General features: G+C 43.9%; 1 protein-coding gene across 3 annotated transcripts in view; it reads left to right on the top strand.

The window, feature by feature from the left end:
- fgfrl1a (fibroblast growth factor receptor like 1a) overlaps positions 1-14,847 on the top strand; it is a 458,305-nt gene that overhangs the window by 326,203 nt on the left and 117,255 nt on the right. For all 3 annotated transcript variants that reach the window (XM_085975483.1, XM_085975482.1, XM_085975481.1), the window contains exon 5: positions 10,514-10,798. In XM_085975483.1, the coding sequence (XP_085831609.1) occupies positions 10,514-10,798 (285 nt within the window). The remainder of the gene's footprint in view (positions 1-10,513; positions 10,799-14,847) is intronic.

The raw sequence follows: 14,847 nt of genomic DNA, 5'->3' as shown, positions 1-14,847 counted from the left end.
AAGTGTGAGGTTATGCACTTTGGCAGGAAAAATCGTAGAGCAAGTTATTATCTTAATAGCAAGAAACTGGAAAGTACTGAAGTACAAAGGGATCTGGGGGTCCTGGTGCACGAAACTCAAAAGGTTAGTATGCAGGTGCAGCAAGTGATTAAGAAGGCCAATGGAATGTTGGCTTTCATTGCTAGGGGGATAGAATATAAAAATAGGGAGGTATTGCTTCAGTTGTACAAGGTATTGGTGAGACCGCACCTGGAATACTGCATACAGTTTTGGTGTCCATACTTAAGAAAAGACATACTTGCTCTCGAGTCAGTACAAAGAAGGTTCACTCGGTTAATCCCGGGGATGAGGGGATGGACATATGAGGAGAGGTTGAGTAGATTGTGACTCTACTCATTGGAGTTCAGAGGAATGAGAAGCGATCTTATTGAAACATATGAGATTGTGAAGGGGTTGGATCGGGTGGATGCGGGGAGGATGTTCCCGATGATGGGTGAAACTAGAACTAGGGGGCATAGTCTTAGAATAAGGGACTGCTCTTTCAAAACTGAGATGAGGAGGAACTACTTCACTCAGAGGGTGGTAGGTCCATGCTGCCCCAAAAAGCTGTAGAAGCTACATCATTACATAAATTTAAAACAGAAATAGACAGTTTCCTAGAAGTAAAGGGAATTAAGGGTTACGGGGAGCGGGCAGGAATTTGGACATGAGTCTAGGTTCGGATCGGACATGGCCCTGTGGGTAGCGGAGCGGGCCCAGGGGCCGTGTAGCCTGATTCTGCTCCTTATTCGTGTGTCTAATTCTGTTAGATTCAGGAGATGGTTCTGTGATAATAGATTGGCGGTTCGGATCAGATCAGCCATGATCTTATTAAATGGCGGAGCAGGCTCGAGGGGCCGATTGGCCTACTCCTGCTCCTATTTCTTATGTTCTTATGTTCTTATGAGAAATCTCCCAGAAACACCGCTGCAACTATGTGTTCGCTGTTTCCCTGGTGGTGCCACCGCTCTCCCACCAGCGTCATGGCAGGAGGCTGGCAAAACGCCTGCGTAATTTCGGGGCCAAACTCCTTTAAGTGCTGTCCACCAAACTACCGTGTTTCAATTTTTAACAACCTCTCGTTTCCATTCTATTTTTCATGGAATTGTTTTTTTTTACACATTGAACAGTGATATGTCACAAATATGTTGTGATTTGGTATTTCTCAGATCTCTGTCTGATTTTTGTTCCCATTTCCTCCCCTCGCCTTTTTTCTCCTGAAGGTTGTGACTCATCCTGGGCAGTTTCAAAGGGGCACAGTGGCATAGTGGTTAGCACTGTTGCCTCACAGCGCCAGGGACCCGGGTTCAAATTTGGCCTCGGGCGACTGTCTGTGTGGAGTTTGCACATTCTCCCTGTGTCTGCGTGGGTTTCCTCCGGGTGCTCCGGTTTCCTCCCACAGTCCAAAGATGTGCAGGTTAGGTTGATTTGGCTATGATAAATTGACCCTTACTGTTAGGGGATTAAATACGTGGGGTTACGGGGATAGGGTGGGATATGTGTCGGTGCAGGCTCGATGGGCCGAAATGGCCTCTATCTGCACTGTAGATTCTGTGATTCTGTGATTCTGTGATGCCAACAGCTCCCTAATGCCCCACCCAACTAACTATTAAAGAAAGAACATGCATTTTATATAACGCCTTTCACAACGCCATGACGTCCCAAAGCAGGGACAGAAAATCTGTTGCCTATTTGACCATATGGGTATCCTCAACCAAAATCCACATCCTTGCGCTTTTCAAACATCTTCACTGGATAGTGCCCAGGAACAGGAACCTTGGCTGCTTTTCCTCTCTTCAGCCCAGATGTCACTGTTGTCCCCCCTACCTAGGAGCTATGGAAGAGCAAAGGGATTTAGGTGCCCATGTACACAAATCACGAAAAGCTAGTGCACAGGTACAAAAAGTAATCGAAAGGGCTAATGGAGTGTTGGCCTGTATCTCAAGGGGGTTGGAATACACAAGTGAGGAAGTGATGGTTCATTGGTACAGAGCCTTGGTCAGACTCAGTCTGGTGTATTGCGTTCAGTTTTGGAAACTGGACCTCAAGAAAGTTATATTGGTCTTGAATAATCGGAATGATATCAGGCTTAAATGATTAAATTATGAGGACAGGTTGCGTAAACTTCTTTGTATTCTCTTGAATTTAGATGGTTGAGAGGTGATCTAATCAAGGTCTTTATTAAAAGTATAAAGGGATTCGAGAGGGTAGATACAGAGGAACGAATTCCTCTGGTGGGGGAATGCAGAGCATTAGGGGAAATCCTAACATCCTAGGCCACTTTGGAGTGAAATCAGGAAGCACTTTTCACAAAGGGTGGTGGAAATCTGTAAACTCTCCAAAGGGCTGTGGATGCTGGGACAATTGAAATTTTTAAGACTGAGATAGAAATAATTTTGTTAGGTAAGGGTATCAAGGGATATGTAACAAAGGCAGGTAAATGGAGTTGAAGCAGGGACCAGCCACGAGGGGCTGATTGGCCTACTCCTGTTCTGATGAGGCCGCATAAATCAACACAGGACGAGGAACGTCCAAAATCTGTGCAGCTCCACAACACACCCTGCAGTACATTTACTCACTGAGCGTTCCTTCTTTACTTTCTAGTATTTTTATTTGATCCTGGCCTGATATTTTTCAATTTAAAAAAATATGATTTGTTCTTCTTCATCAATAATTCTTATATTCCAGAAGTACTCCCTTGGTATCATTTATTAATAGTGTAAACAGTAGAGAACATAAAGCAAGCTCGGTAGAATTCCACCTGACCCTGTCCCTAAGGCCAGCACCTCCTCCGTTCATCATCAAAAGTTTCCTATCGCCAGGCGAGTTTTCAATCCAGTTGACTATTAACTGCATGAGCTTTAATATCTCTCTTATTATTAAACACCTTCTAAAAATCCAAGTGCTTTTTCCCCACCAGATTGTTCTTAGCCATTAGTTTAATACCTCTTCAGAGATGAAAATTGGCATCCTCTTGTAAAATGCTCTTGAACATTTTCTCCACTACATGCGATACTACCTAGTTTATAATTCAAGGTTCACGTCTCACTCTATCTTTAAATATCAGGATAACTTTGCTGTCCTTTGGTTGTCAGGTAGAGCTCCTGTATTTCTTGAGCTCCTTAATGTGTTAGCCAGAAGTATTCCCTATTTCCTCTTTTGTTTCCTTGTGGATTCTATGTTTATTTTGCTTGGCCAAGGTGGCTACTGGACCCATCCCTTGGGTTTCTTCATGATGCACATTTTATTGACCTCTGCATATGTTATAGATTCCGGAGTAAAAATGTCTGGATCGGGAATTAGTCACCATTCTTTGTTTGGGAAGAACTCATTGAAACATGTCTACCATTTCCTGATCTCCCACAATATTTCTATCCAACCTGAACCTTAAAGGACTTATCTGGCCTTTAACACACTGTCTACTTTGTATATAGCGAGAAAAAAAATGCTCCCTTTTGCTGTTCTCACAGGGACTGTGGGCCAGAGAACAGAGGTTATAATATTGTATCTATATCTAACCAATGCTCCCAGCGAGTGTGGCTCCCCACTGTGTGGGCTAGATTGCGGAATTAACCCATACAATCCAACTTTTTATTGTCAATTTACTTCTCCTGATACTCATTTAGTTAAACTCAATTTATCTTTGTACAATACAATTCTCACTATATTATGTTTCCTTGCCTCTTTTAAAATAACTCTGTTTAGCATTCAGTCCCTGTGGTCTTTATTCTCTTCGTGTTACTTCTTTGTCTCAGATAGACACATTTTCTATCCACATCCTTTAACATGGTCTTTAATAATACTCCAATGTAAAAACAGAAAAGCCCTGATATTAATTTGGAGCAGGATCTGGGCGGGCAGGGGCTAAGGCGGACAGCAATCCGACCCCGACCTCAGCAGCGTGAGGCCCGGGAGATTTTAACTCGGGCCTCACGTGCTTAGACTCGCAGTCAGTCTCCTGTCCGAAACCAGCAGCACACCAGCAGGTGGGAGCACACTGTCAGGCCATCACCGAGGAACAAAGGAACAGTCCCTGCCGCGATTAAGTGGCTGGGAGAGGGCTTGACAGCGATCCTGCGGTCGTGGGGGCGGGGGAGCCCGAGACAGAGAGTGGCATCTCGGCGGGTAAGTCCCGTGGGCAATTTGAACTGTCCCCCCACCCCACACAGTTTCTGCTGGGCAGGCAGTGTTAAAATTGCCCCAAATATGTTGGAAACACACAGGTCAGTCAGCATCTCTGGAGAGAACAGATAAGTTATCATCTTGGGTGCGGACCCTTCTTCAGAACTGAAAAATAAGAGGCATATCAAAAAAGGGGGGAGTTTTTATAAACAAACAGAGAGGAACTGTGCCTTTGGATTGGAAAAACTGCAAAGGGAGGGAGGGGGAAACCAGATAACTACCGCCTCATCAGTTTAACACCAGTTGTGGAGAAGTTACTGGAATCTACCATTAGAAACAGAGTGATTGAGCACTTGGGTAAGTATGACATGATCAGACAGAGTCAGGACAGATGTATGAAGTGTTGGTCACGTCTGACTAATCTAATCTAATCTTAATTTAATTTTTTGAAGCGGTCACTAGCATGGTGGGTAGGGGGATGCCTATGGATATTGTCTATATGGACTTTCAGGAGGCATTTGATAAGGTTCTGCACAAAGGATTATTAGCAAAAATGAAAGCGGACAGAATTGGAGATAACCTTGTGACATGGGTTGGTAATTGATTGGGAGGTAGGAGACAGAGCGTAGGGATAAAGGGAACATACTCTGATTGGCAGGATGTGACAACTGGTGTTCCCCAAGGATCTGTACTGGGGCCTCAGCATTTCACCATATGTATATCAATGATTTCAATGAAGGAATAGAGAGTTGTATATCGAAGTTTGCAGATGTGAGGCACTGTAAGTTGTGTAGCAGGGAGCAGAAAGTTATAAAGGGTTGGACAGACTAAGTGAGGGGCAAACCTTTGGCAGATGGCGCTCATTGTGGGGCAGTATGAGATCATCCACTTTGGATCTGTGAAAGATAAGTCCGAATATTTTCTTAATGGTGAGAGACTAGTAGGTGTAGAGAACATAAGACGTAGGAGCCGGAGGTCATTTGGCCCCTCGCGCCTGCTCTGCCAGTCAACAAGATCATTGGCTGATCTGATCTTGGCTTCAACTCCACTTGCCTGCCCGCTCCCCATAACACTTGACTCCCTTACCATTCAAAAATCTGTCTATCTCCACCTTAAATATATTCAATGACCCAGCCTCCACAGCTCTCTGGGGAAGAGAATTCCAAAGATTCACGACCCTCTGAGAGAAGAAATTCCTCCTCATTTCCAATTTTAAAGGGTGCCCCTTATTCTGAAATTATGCCCCCTAGTTCTAGATTCCCCCACGAGGGGAAACATCCTCCCTGCATCTACCCTGTCAAGCCCCTTCAGAATCTTATATGTTTCAATAAGTTCCCCTCTCATTCTTCTAAACTCCTGCTCAACCTTTCTTCATAAGACAACCCCTTCATCTCAGGAATCAAACGAGTGAACCTCGTGAACCTTCTTTGAACTGAGAAGCAAAGCAATTTAGATGTCTATGTACACAAATCACTAAAAGCTAGTGCACAGGTACAATAAGTAATCAAAAAAAGGCTAATGAAATGTTGGCCTTTATTTCAAGTAGGTTGGAATTCAGAAGTGAGAAAGTGATGGTTCAGTTGTACAAAACCTTGGTCAGACCCCATTTGGAGTACTCCATTCAGTTTTGGGCACCAATCCTCAGGAAAGATATATTGGCCTTGGAGGCAGTACACGGCAGATTCACCAGAATGATATCAAGACTTAAAGGGTTAAGTTATGAGGACAGCTTACATAAACATAGTTTGTATTGCCTTGACTTTCAAAGGTTGAGGGGTGTGCTAATTACAACAGTGACTAAACTTCAAAAGCATTTCATTGGCTGTGAAGCACTTTGGGACATCCTGAGGTCATGAAAGGTACTATATAAATGCAAGTTATTTCTTTATTTCATCTAATTGAGGTACAGGTCTAATTGAATGGTAGAACAGGCTCAAGGGGCTGAAGCCTATTCATGTTCCTATGAGAGGAAGCATCAATCAAATGATCATCTCAATCAATTCATAGACAGAAGCATTGAAGAAATAAAAGACATTAAAGAAACAACTGATGTGTGAATAACTAAGAAGACTAAGGGAAATGCAAGAAAATGGAAGAGATGGAAAAGGTGGAAAACCAGGGGGACAGATATGAAATTAAAATAGGTTTGAAATTCAGGATATAGCTAAAGTCTGAAGTTACTTAAGTCAGTGTTCAGACCAGAGGATTGCAGGGAGCCTAGGAGAAACATGAGATACTGGAGTAGAAATTGGTTATGGCCTGTTTTTGGCTATATAATGAACCGTGTGTATGGAGCATGTGCCCCAACTGGGAGGCACAAGGCTCGCCTGAAATTGGGCCTCGGCTTCATTTGCTTAGTTTGTGTGAGCTGCTGCTGCTCGTCGCGCCTCTATATGCAGCTCGCCCATTTTACCTGTGCGAATGTCAGGATATGCTTGGTGGTGGGAATATGTTGTTGGTGGTGGAAATGGGAGAAGGTGACGTCAGATTTGGAGGGTGGTAGGATGGAAGTGAAGACTAGGGACTCTATTATGGTTGTCAAAGGAAGGGGAGGTGGTCAGGGCAGAAGCACGGGAAGTAGGACAGACTCGGTCAAGGGCCCTGTTGACCACTGCCGCAGGGAAGCCCTAACTGAAGAAAAAGGTGGACATTTCAGTAGGTCTGGAGTAAAAGGTAGAGCCATTGGAACAGAGTTGACAGAGGTGGCGAAACTAGGAGGAATGGGAGTCTTTACAGGATGCAGGGTGGGAAGAAGCCTACTCCACGTTGTTGTGGGAGTCAGTGGGCTTGCAGTAGATGTCAATGAAAAGCCCATTGTTGGAGATAGAGAGGTCTCCCTATCTAAGGAAGGATATACTTGCCTTGGAGGCGGTGCAACGAAGGTTCACTAGATTGATTCCTGGGATGAGAGGACTGTCCTATGATGAGAGATTGTGTAGAATGGGCCTATACTCTCTGGAGTTTAGAAGAATGAGAGTTGATCTCATTGAAACATATAAGATTCTGAAGGGGATTGACAGGGTAGATGCTGAGAGGTTGTTTCCCCTGGCTGGAGTGTCTAGAACTAGGGGGCATAGTCTCAGGATAAGGGGTCGGCCATTTAAGACTGAGATGAGGAGGAATTTCTTCACTCAGAGAGTTGTGAATCTTTGGAATTCTCTGCCCCAGAGGGCTGTGCATGCTGAGTCTTTGAGTATATTCAAGGCTGAGATATAGGCCATGATCTTATTGAATGGCAGAGCAGGCTCGTGGGGCCGTATGGCCTACTCCTGCTCCTATTTCTTATGTTCTTAAACTCCCAGGAAGGGAATGAAGGAGTCAGAGATGGACTATGTGAAGGTAAGGGCTAGGAGGAAATTGGAAGCATAGCTAATGAATTCTGCTCCACCTGGCCCCTCCAAGGTAAATTTTACACTTATCTTGGAGTGCCTCTTCTGTCTGTAGACCAGTTGCAGGCCTGCTTAAGCCTGGCAAGAAAGCCGTGGTGGCTTCCTCACTCAGACCCCAGTTATGCTAAACTTACATAAAACACTGGAGTATTGTGTCCAATTCTGGGCCCCACACTTTAGGAATGACGTGAAGGCTTTGGAGAGGGTACAGAAGAGATTTACTAGAATGGTTCCAGGGATGAGGGATTACAGTTACGTGGAGAGACTCGAGATGCTCGGGTTGTTCTCCTTGGAGCAGAAAAGGCTAAGAGGAAATTTGACAGGTGTTTAAAATCATGAAGGATTTAGAGAGAGTAAATAAAGAGAAACTGTTTCCAATGGTTGAAGGGTCGCTAACAAGAGGGGACAGATTTAAAGGGATTGGCAAAAGAACCAGAGGCGACATGAGGAATAACCTTTCTACGCAACGAGTGGTTAGGACTTGGAATGCACTGCCTGATCGGGTGGTGGATACAGATTCAGCAGTAGCCTTCAAAAGGGGATTGAATAAATACTTGAAGGAGAAAATATTGCCGGGATATAGAGAAAGAGCAGGGGAGTGGGACTACCTGGATTGCTCTGTGAAAGAGTCGATGGATCAAATGGTCTCCTCCTGTGCTGTACTATTCTACGTTGTACTATTCTACGATTCTATGATCCTATGATTCTATGAAAATACAATTGGGGTGCCATTGATGCACTGAATTCATGAGACCCTCGCCTGCTTTAGGAGTGCGACTCATCCAGCTGCAGGTTATTATTAAAAATGGCGCAGAAGGGTTGCGTTCCGACCGGGAAAGTAACCTTTTCGATCTTAACTGACCACATGCCCAGTTTTCGCCCGATGGATAGAGTTTGAATCGACCCCACAGTTTGCAATCTTGCAATAAGAATGTAAAAGGTAGTTCAGTGCCTCAGGAGTAGATCAGAATGGAACCGTTTCACCCAGGCTGGGGATCATTTGGAAAAGGAGAACATTCTGAAGCCTGGCAGATACCATTAGTTGCACAGATGTTCATGATTATTATGCATTCAAGGGACCGTTTTCAATATATGAAGTGAAGGATTTCTCGGGTCGCTATGTGCAGTGAGATCATAAACATATATTTACAATGACAATACACAGCAACCAGAGTCTGCTCTTTCCCTAGAAAAGCACTGTCACTATAGATGGACAAGAATAACTGGAAAGTATAATCAAAAGATAAGTTGGAAAGTGTGTGTGTAGTTATTTTAGAAGATAATGGAAGTATCCATATCCATTTTCAACCTGCCATTCTTGGAACTCCATCCCTAAACCCTTCTGCTTCTGCATCTCCTTCTCCTTTCAAGGCCTTAAAAGCCACCTCCGCTCAAGCTTTTGGTCACCCCTCCTAATTTGTCCATCTTTGGCTCACAATCCATTTTCCTTTTGCCTCTGTGAAGCACCTTGGGGCGTGTTTCTACATTATAGGGGCTATGTCAATGTAGGTTGCCGTTGCTGGTGTTGTTACCTCAACTGTAATGTCAAGAAATGTACACACAAAAAAGAGTATACAGATTATCATCAGTGCAACCCATGCATAGCATTTATTCCAAGTTTGCATTGGAGGCAGGGAACTGCCTGCATGTTAAAACATTGCCGGTAGTGCGACTAGAAAGCAACTCTTACCATTGGGATATCTTAAGGAATTATGATTAAGTTAACATTGTGTTTCTCAATATGCTGATTTGCTTTAAATATTCTTTAAATGGGGGTGCTGATAACAGGGATTGGCTCGGAGGAACTAGTCAAATGAGGCAACTGAGCGAACATCAGGGCTAACAGTAGGGTCGTTGTATGGGAGCAGACCAAAAGCTGTTTCTGCTTCAGCTTTAGGTGTTAATTCAGTGCTCTCACACTGTCGGGCTCAGGAACTCCGCCAAGCTCGGATAATGTTGTCAGTGCTGAAAGAAAACAGAAGTTGCTCAAAATACACAGCAGGTCAGCCAGAATTGGAGCTCTGACAAAGGATTTCCACCCGAAACATGAACCCGTCTCTTCTCTTTCCAGATACTGATAGACCCACTGTGCATTTCCAGGAATTTCTGTCTATATTTCAGATTGCCAGCATTAATACCTTTTTTTTCTCTTACCTCCTGATGCTCACCGTTTAAACAAGCTTACTCGAATAAGTCAACAGAAAGAGAAATATACATAAGGATCTTGCAGGCAATTCATAATTCCAGATTCTTTTTAAAACCAAGTAAAGCCATCACAAACTAGCATTCAAATAAATCGCAATATTTGGAGCTTTTAGTTGAAGCAGTTATATTATATAGTGAGAGATGAGAACAAGGATTGTCTGAAAGGATCCTTGGCAAATCAAAGCACAATAAGTAAGGCAAAAGTCAGGGCCTGTGAAGAGGGACTCACTCTTGTTCTAAAACATCTAGGGGCTTAATTTCTTTTGGAAGGTTGCTGGTTAACATGCTCATGTCAAATTCCTTTGTGCACTATTTAATGAAATCTTTAATTCATTTAAATCGAATAGGCTAATGATTACAGTAAAACAGCACACAAGGGGGAAGCTAGATAAGTACATGAGGGAGAAAGGAATAGAATGATATGGCGATAGGGTGAGACAAATAAGGTGGGAGGAGGCCCATGTGGAACATAAACACTGGCATAGGCCTGTTGAGCCGAATGGCCTGTTTCTGTGCTGTACAATTCTATGTAAGGAAGGATTTTTATCTGAATGCGTTAACTGCCTCATGGGACGGCTATCCGAAACTGGATGGCCAAGTACTTCTAGAGGACCTTCCCTTCGGATAGATCTCCCACGTTAAATAGAACTGGTAGACCCTCCCTTTTCAAGTTAGCAGCGTTTAAGCATTTATTTCTCATCGGGCAAACATACATTTATTCAACAGAGTTGTAACAGCTTTTCTTTGGTAATTTGTAGTCAGGCCCAGGTTTACGCAGCCCACCAAAATGCGTCGCAGAGTGATAGCCCGTCCCGTGGGCAGCTCAATCCGGCTGAAGTGCGCTGCGAGCGGGTATCCCCAGCCCGATATCACCTGGCTGAAGGACAACAAGCCTCTCACGCCTCAGGACATGGGAGACGCCAAGAAAAAGAAGTGGACTTTGACCCTGAAAAGCTTAAGGCCCGGAGACAGTGGGAAGTACACGTGCCGCGTCTATAGCAGAGCGGGCGAAATAAATGCAACGTACAAGGTTGAAGTAATCCGTAAGTACTGCACTGGATTTAAGAAGGGATTAAAGTAATGGTCTATTTGAAGACAGTTGCAAGCGGTCTTTATGTTTACAATGAGAAACACATGGGCAAATCTGTACTCTGCTCTGAAAGAGTCGAACCTGGAGCGCGTTGCACATCTGGTAGTGATAAGGCTGTGCAGCTGTGTGCAGATGCTAAATGTGTTTTCATTCTAAACACAGGAGCAGAGATGCAAAACTCAAATCAGGCCTCATCCCACTGTCAGATGTGGTGGCTCTATTTGTAAGATCTGATTCAGGCAGAAGCAAAAAAGAAGGCAGTTTTTTTTATATGTTATTCAGCATCAAAAACAAATATTTATTCTTCACATGTTTCACTGTTACCCGAGATTCATTGCTTAGAGTCTTTTTCTTTTCTTAAAAAAAACAGATGTTTTCAAGAGTCATTTTCATTAAGTTTTTTTTAATTGAAAAGCAGTTGATTTTAAGAATGATGAAAGGTTTACTCGATTCATTCCACCCCACCCCAGCCCAGCTTTCTCCCCTCCTCAAGGCTGGGCAGCTCCAGCCAGTTGAATATCGGATTTGGGCAGAATGTATGGGGCTGAAGTCCAGAAAAGCTTTTTAGGCTTGCAAAATAATGCCTTAGAGAGATGAAATCCGAAGATGACAGGGACTGCATGCAGTGCTTGACTCACTTTCTCAGTGTTGCCGTGGGACACTCTTAGCTGTTTGGCCACAGAGGCAGACATTTATACCTAATGGCTCATTCCTCTCTCTTGTACTCCCTCGCCCTTTTAAAGCACTGACCCGTACTGAAGTGTGATTCCACAGGTAGTGGCAGGCCTCTCTTACCATGCTCAACCAGCCATTCTTCAAGTGTGAGCCTAGACACGGAGAGGGTCTTCAGGCCATTGTACCATGGGAACCATTATAGCCAAATTCAATCATGTCCCCCTTGACCTGATATCACTAGATGCCATTCAAGAACAGGAACCGTTGCCGATTTTTTTCCCCCCCTGCTTCCCAGAAGCAAATTGTATCCCCCTAACTGCTGCTGTCAGCTAACTCAACACAGACCAAGGTTTGATGTTCAGGCCTCCTGGTCTGTATGGCTTATTACTACACTAGGCATTTACCCTTTAGGCCATCAGGAAGATCACAAGTCATTCTTCATATAGCTTGAAATTAATTTTAAAATGTATTAAGTGTATTCTGTTCAAATACGAATGCATACAGGTATCTCCCCCACGCAGCTCAGTTGGAGGTGCACTACCTTGTGTGGTGTGAGCTATACAGACCAGGAATATGCCGTCTCCAGTCTGTTGAAATACTGATTTCAGCTGTGGCTTTTATGTAGGAAAGAACTTGCGTTTATATCGAACCTTCAGGACATCCCAAAGCACTTTACAGCCAATGGAGTACTTTTGAAGTTTAGTCACTATTGTAATGTGGGAAGCGTGGCAGCTAATTTAGGCACAGCAAGGTCCTGCAAACAGCAGTGAGATAATAACCAGATAATTTGTTTTAGTGATGTTGGTTGAGGGATAAATATTGGCCAGGACACTGGGGAGAACTTCCCTACTCTTTAAATAGTGCCATGGGGTCTTTTATGTCCAGCTGAAAGGGTAGAAAAGGCCTTGGTTTAATGTCTCATCAATAAGACGGCACCTCTGACAATGCAGCACCCCCTCCATACTGCACTGAGGCGTCAGCCTAGATTATATGCTCAAATCTCTAGAGTGGAACTTGAACTTACAGCCTTCTGTCCCAGAAGTGAGAGAGCTACCGTTGAGTGATGCTCAGTAACCCTGGACTATGGAGGCTAAAATAAAATCCCACTCCAAAATATAATCCAGTGACCTCTGCAGGAAAATGTGTGTATTTTTATTCATTCTTGGGATGTGGGTGTCACTGGCAAAGCCAGCAATTATTGCCCATCCTTAATTGCCCTTGAGAAGGTGGTGCTGAGCCACCTTCTTGAACCGCTGCAGTCCGTGTGGTGAAGGTACTCCCACAGTGCTGTTAGGGAGGGAGTTCCAGGAATTTGACCCGGTGACGATGAAGGAACGTCCGATATATTTCCAAGTCAGGATGGTGTGTCACTTGCGGTGAACTTGGAGTTGATGGTGCTCCCACATACCTGTTGATCCTTGACCTTCTAGGTGGTGGAGGTCGTGGGCTTGGGAGGTTTCCTACAAAGAAGCCTTGGCGAGTTTCGGAGGAGAAGCCTTTGTGTGTGTGTGTGTGTGTGTGCCTGTGTGTGTGTGTGTGTGCCTGTGTGCGTGTGGACATTAGATGAGGCTTAACTATGATGCTTTCCACAATCAAACTGGCCAATGACACTCGGCAATGACATATAGGACAATGGTTCCTTTCGTCAGGTAGTAGATTATGGCACAATTGTTAAGTGTCCATAGCTGTCAACAAATGATACCTGCTATCAGCACAAAACCTGCCCAAAAACAAAATAATGGCTATATACTTTCACAGTTTAACCCCGTGCTGAGACGACTGCCTTGTACATGTTCTGAGCTATTCACTATCAATGAAATCCTACAGGCAATCGTGATTTAAGAGTCTGGAAGTTAATTAGGCTGTTTTTTAAGCGTTCAGTTACAGTTACCTCACTGCCAGCTTATAATAATGGTCGTTCATTCATGAAAACCGAGCAGTGCAGGCCCAGGTTGGTCTTTTTCTGCTCCATTAGTGAAACCGCATGGAATTTAGAGTCACTAGGGAGAAATTCTGTTTTTCTCTGTGTGTCCAGGGTTTCTGCCAGAACCTTGAAATTAATTTTTAAATGGTGACGGGCAGACAGTTACCAGCAGAACCTTTTTCGCAAGTAACTGTGTGCCTCAATCTGGTGTTCATCCCTTTGGCTACGAATTGGCCCAACAGTCCAGCAAAAGATCCAACAAAAAAATATTTAAAGTAACAAACGGGAGAAAAGCTGTTTTGCTGAGAGGAAGTCTCCAGGAGGTTTCATTTTCTCTGGTATCGCACTAGTTAATGACTGCAGTAGATTGCCTTTTGAGTGCTACTATACTGCAGTCATTAGCCCCTTTATTTGTGCGTTCAGATAGTGTACAAAGCAAATATATGTAACATTACCAGGGAGAATTAACCCCCCGTCCCACCCCCCAACTGCAAATGATGTGGTCAGCCCCAAACCTCTCCCCTCCCCCCCCACAAACAACCCCTTACAATAAATGTCCAAGCCATGCCCTTGAAGTTCAACAAGGCTTTACTTAAGCTGTCTGATTACAGCTAACAACCCATAAAATTAGTGAAGCTTTGCAACTTTCTGATATGACATAGAGATAGCTCTCCCTGAGCCGAGCGGCTACTTCATAGAATCATAGAATGGTTACAGCACAGGAGCAGGCCCTTCGGCCCGTCGAGCCCATGCCGGCTCTCTGCAAGAGCACTTCAGCTAGTCCCACTCCCCTGCCCTTTCCCCGTAGCCCAGCAATTTTTTTTCCTTCAGGTACTTACCAAATTCCCTTTTGAAAGCCACGATTGAGTCTGCCTCCACCACCCTTTCAGGCAATGCATTCCAGATCATAACCACTCGCTGCGTAAAAAAGTTTTTCCTCGTGTTGCCTTTGGTTCTTCTGCCAATCACCTTAAATCAGTGTCCTCTGGATCTCGACCCTTCAACCAATGGGAACACTTTCTCTCTATCTACTCTGTCTAGACCCATTGATGCAATAACTTATGATGAATCAATGTGGGGAGAAAACCAAAAAAATATTGCAGTAAATAAATTTAAAAAGTAAAAGAAAATTTAAATGCACTGATTCCTTTTCTCTCCCCAACATAATTCGTGGCTGAGGCAATAGACCAATTTCTGAGCGGGCTTTGAGGGGGCTGATTCTCCATCCACTCACTCAAGTCTTTTGACTTATTTAGTTATTCATTGTGTGCTCTTAACTTTTGAAGTTGAAATATAAATTTTGAGAGTCAAATAAACAAATCTTTCACTGAGGTTTGTACCAAGAAGTGATCAGGTGCCGACATTTGCAAGTCGATTCAATTACCTTCTTTAAGATTTCTGAA

The sequence above is a fragment of the Somniosus microcephalus genome, chromosome 2, assembly GCF_052327205.1.
Source record: "Somniosus microcephalus isolate GS21.2 chromosome 2, FLI_Smic_1.0, whole genome shotgun sequence".
Taxonomy (NCBI): Eukaryota; Metazoa; Chordata; class Chondrichthyes; order Squaliformes; family Somniosidae; genus Somniosus; species Somniosus microcephalus.
Note: the sequence above shows the minus strand (reverse complement) of the source record. Positions and strands in the feature narration are given on the sequence as shown.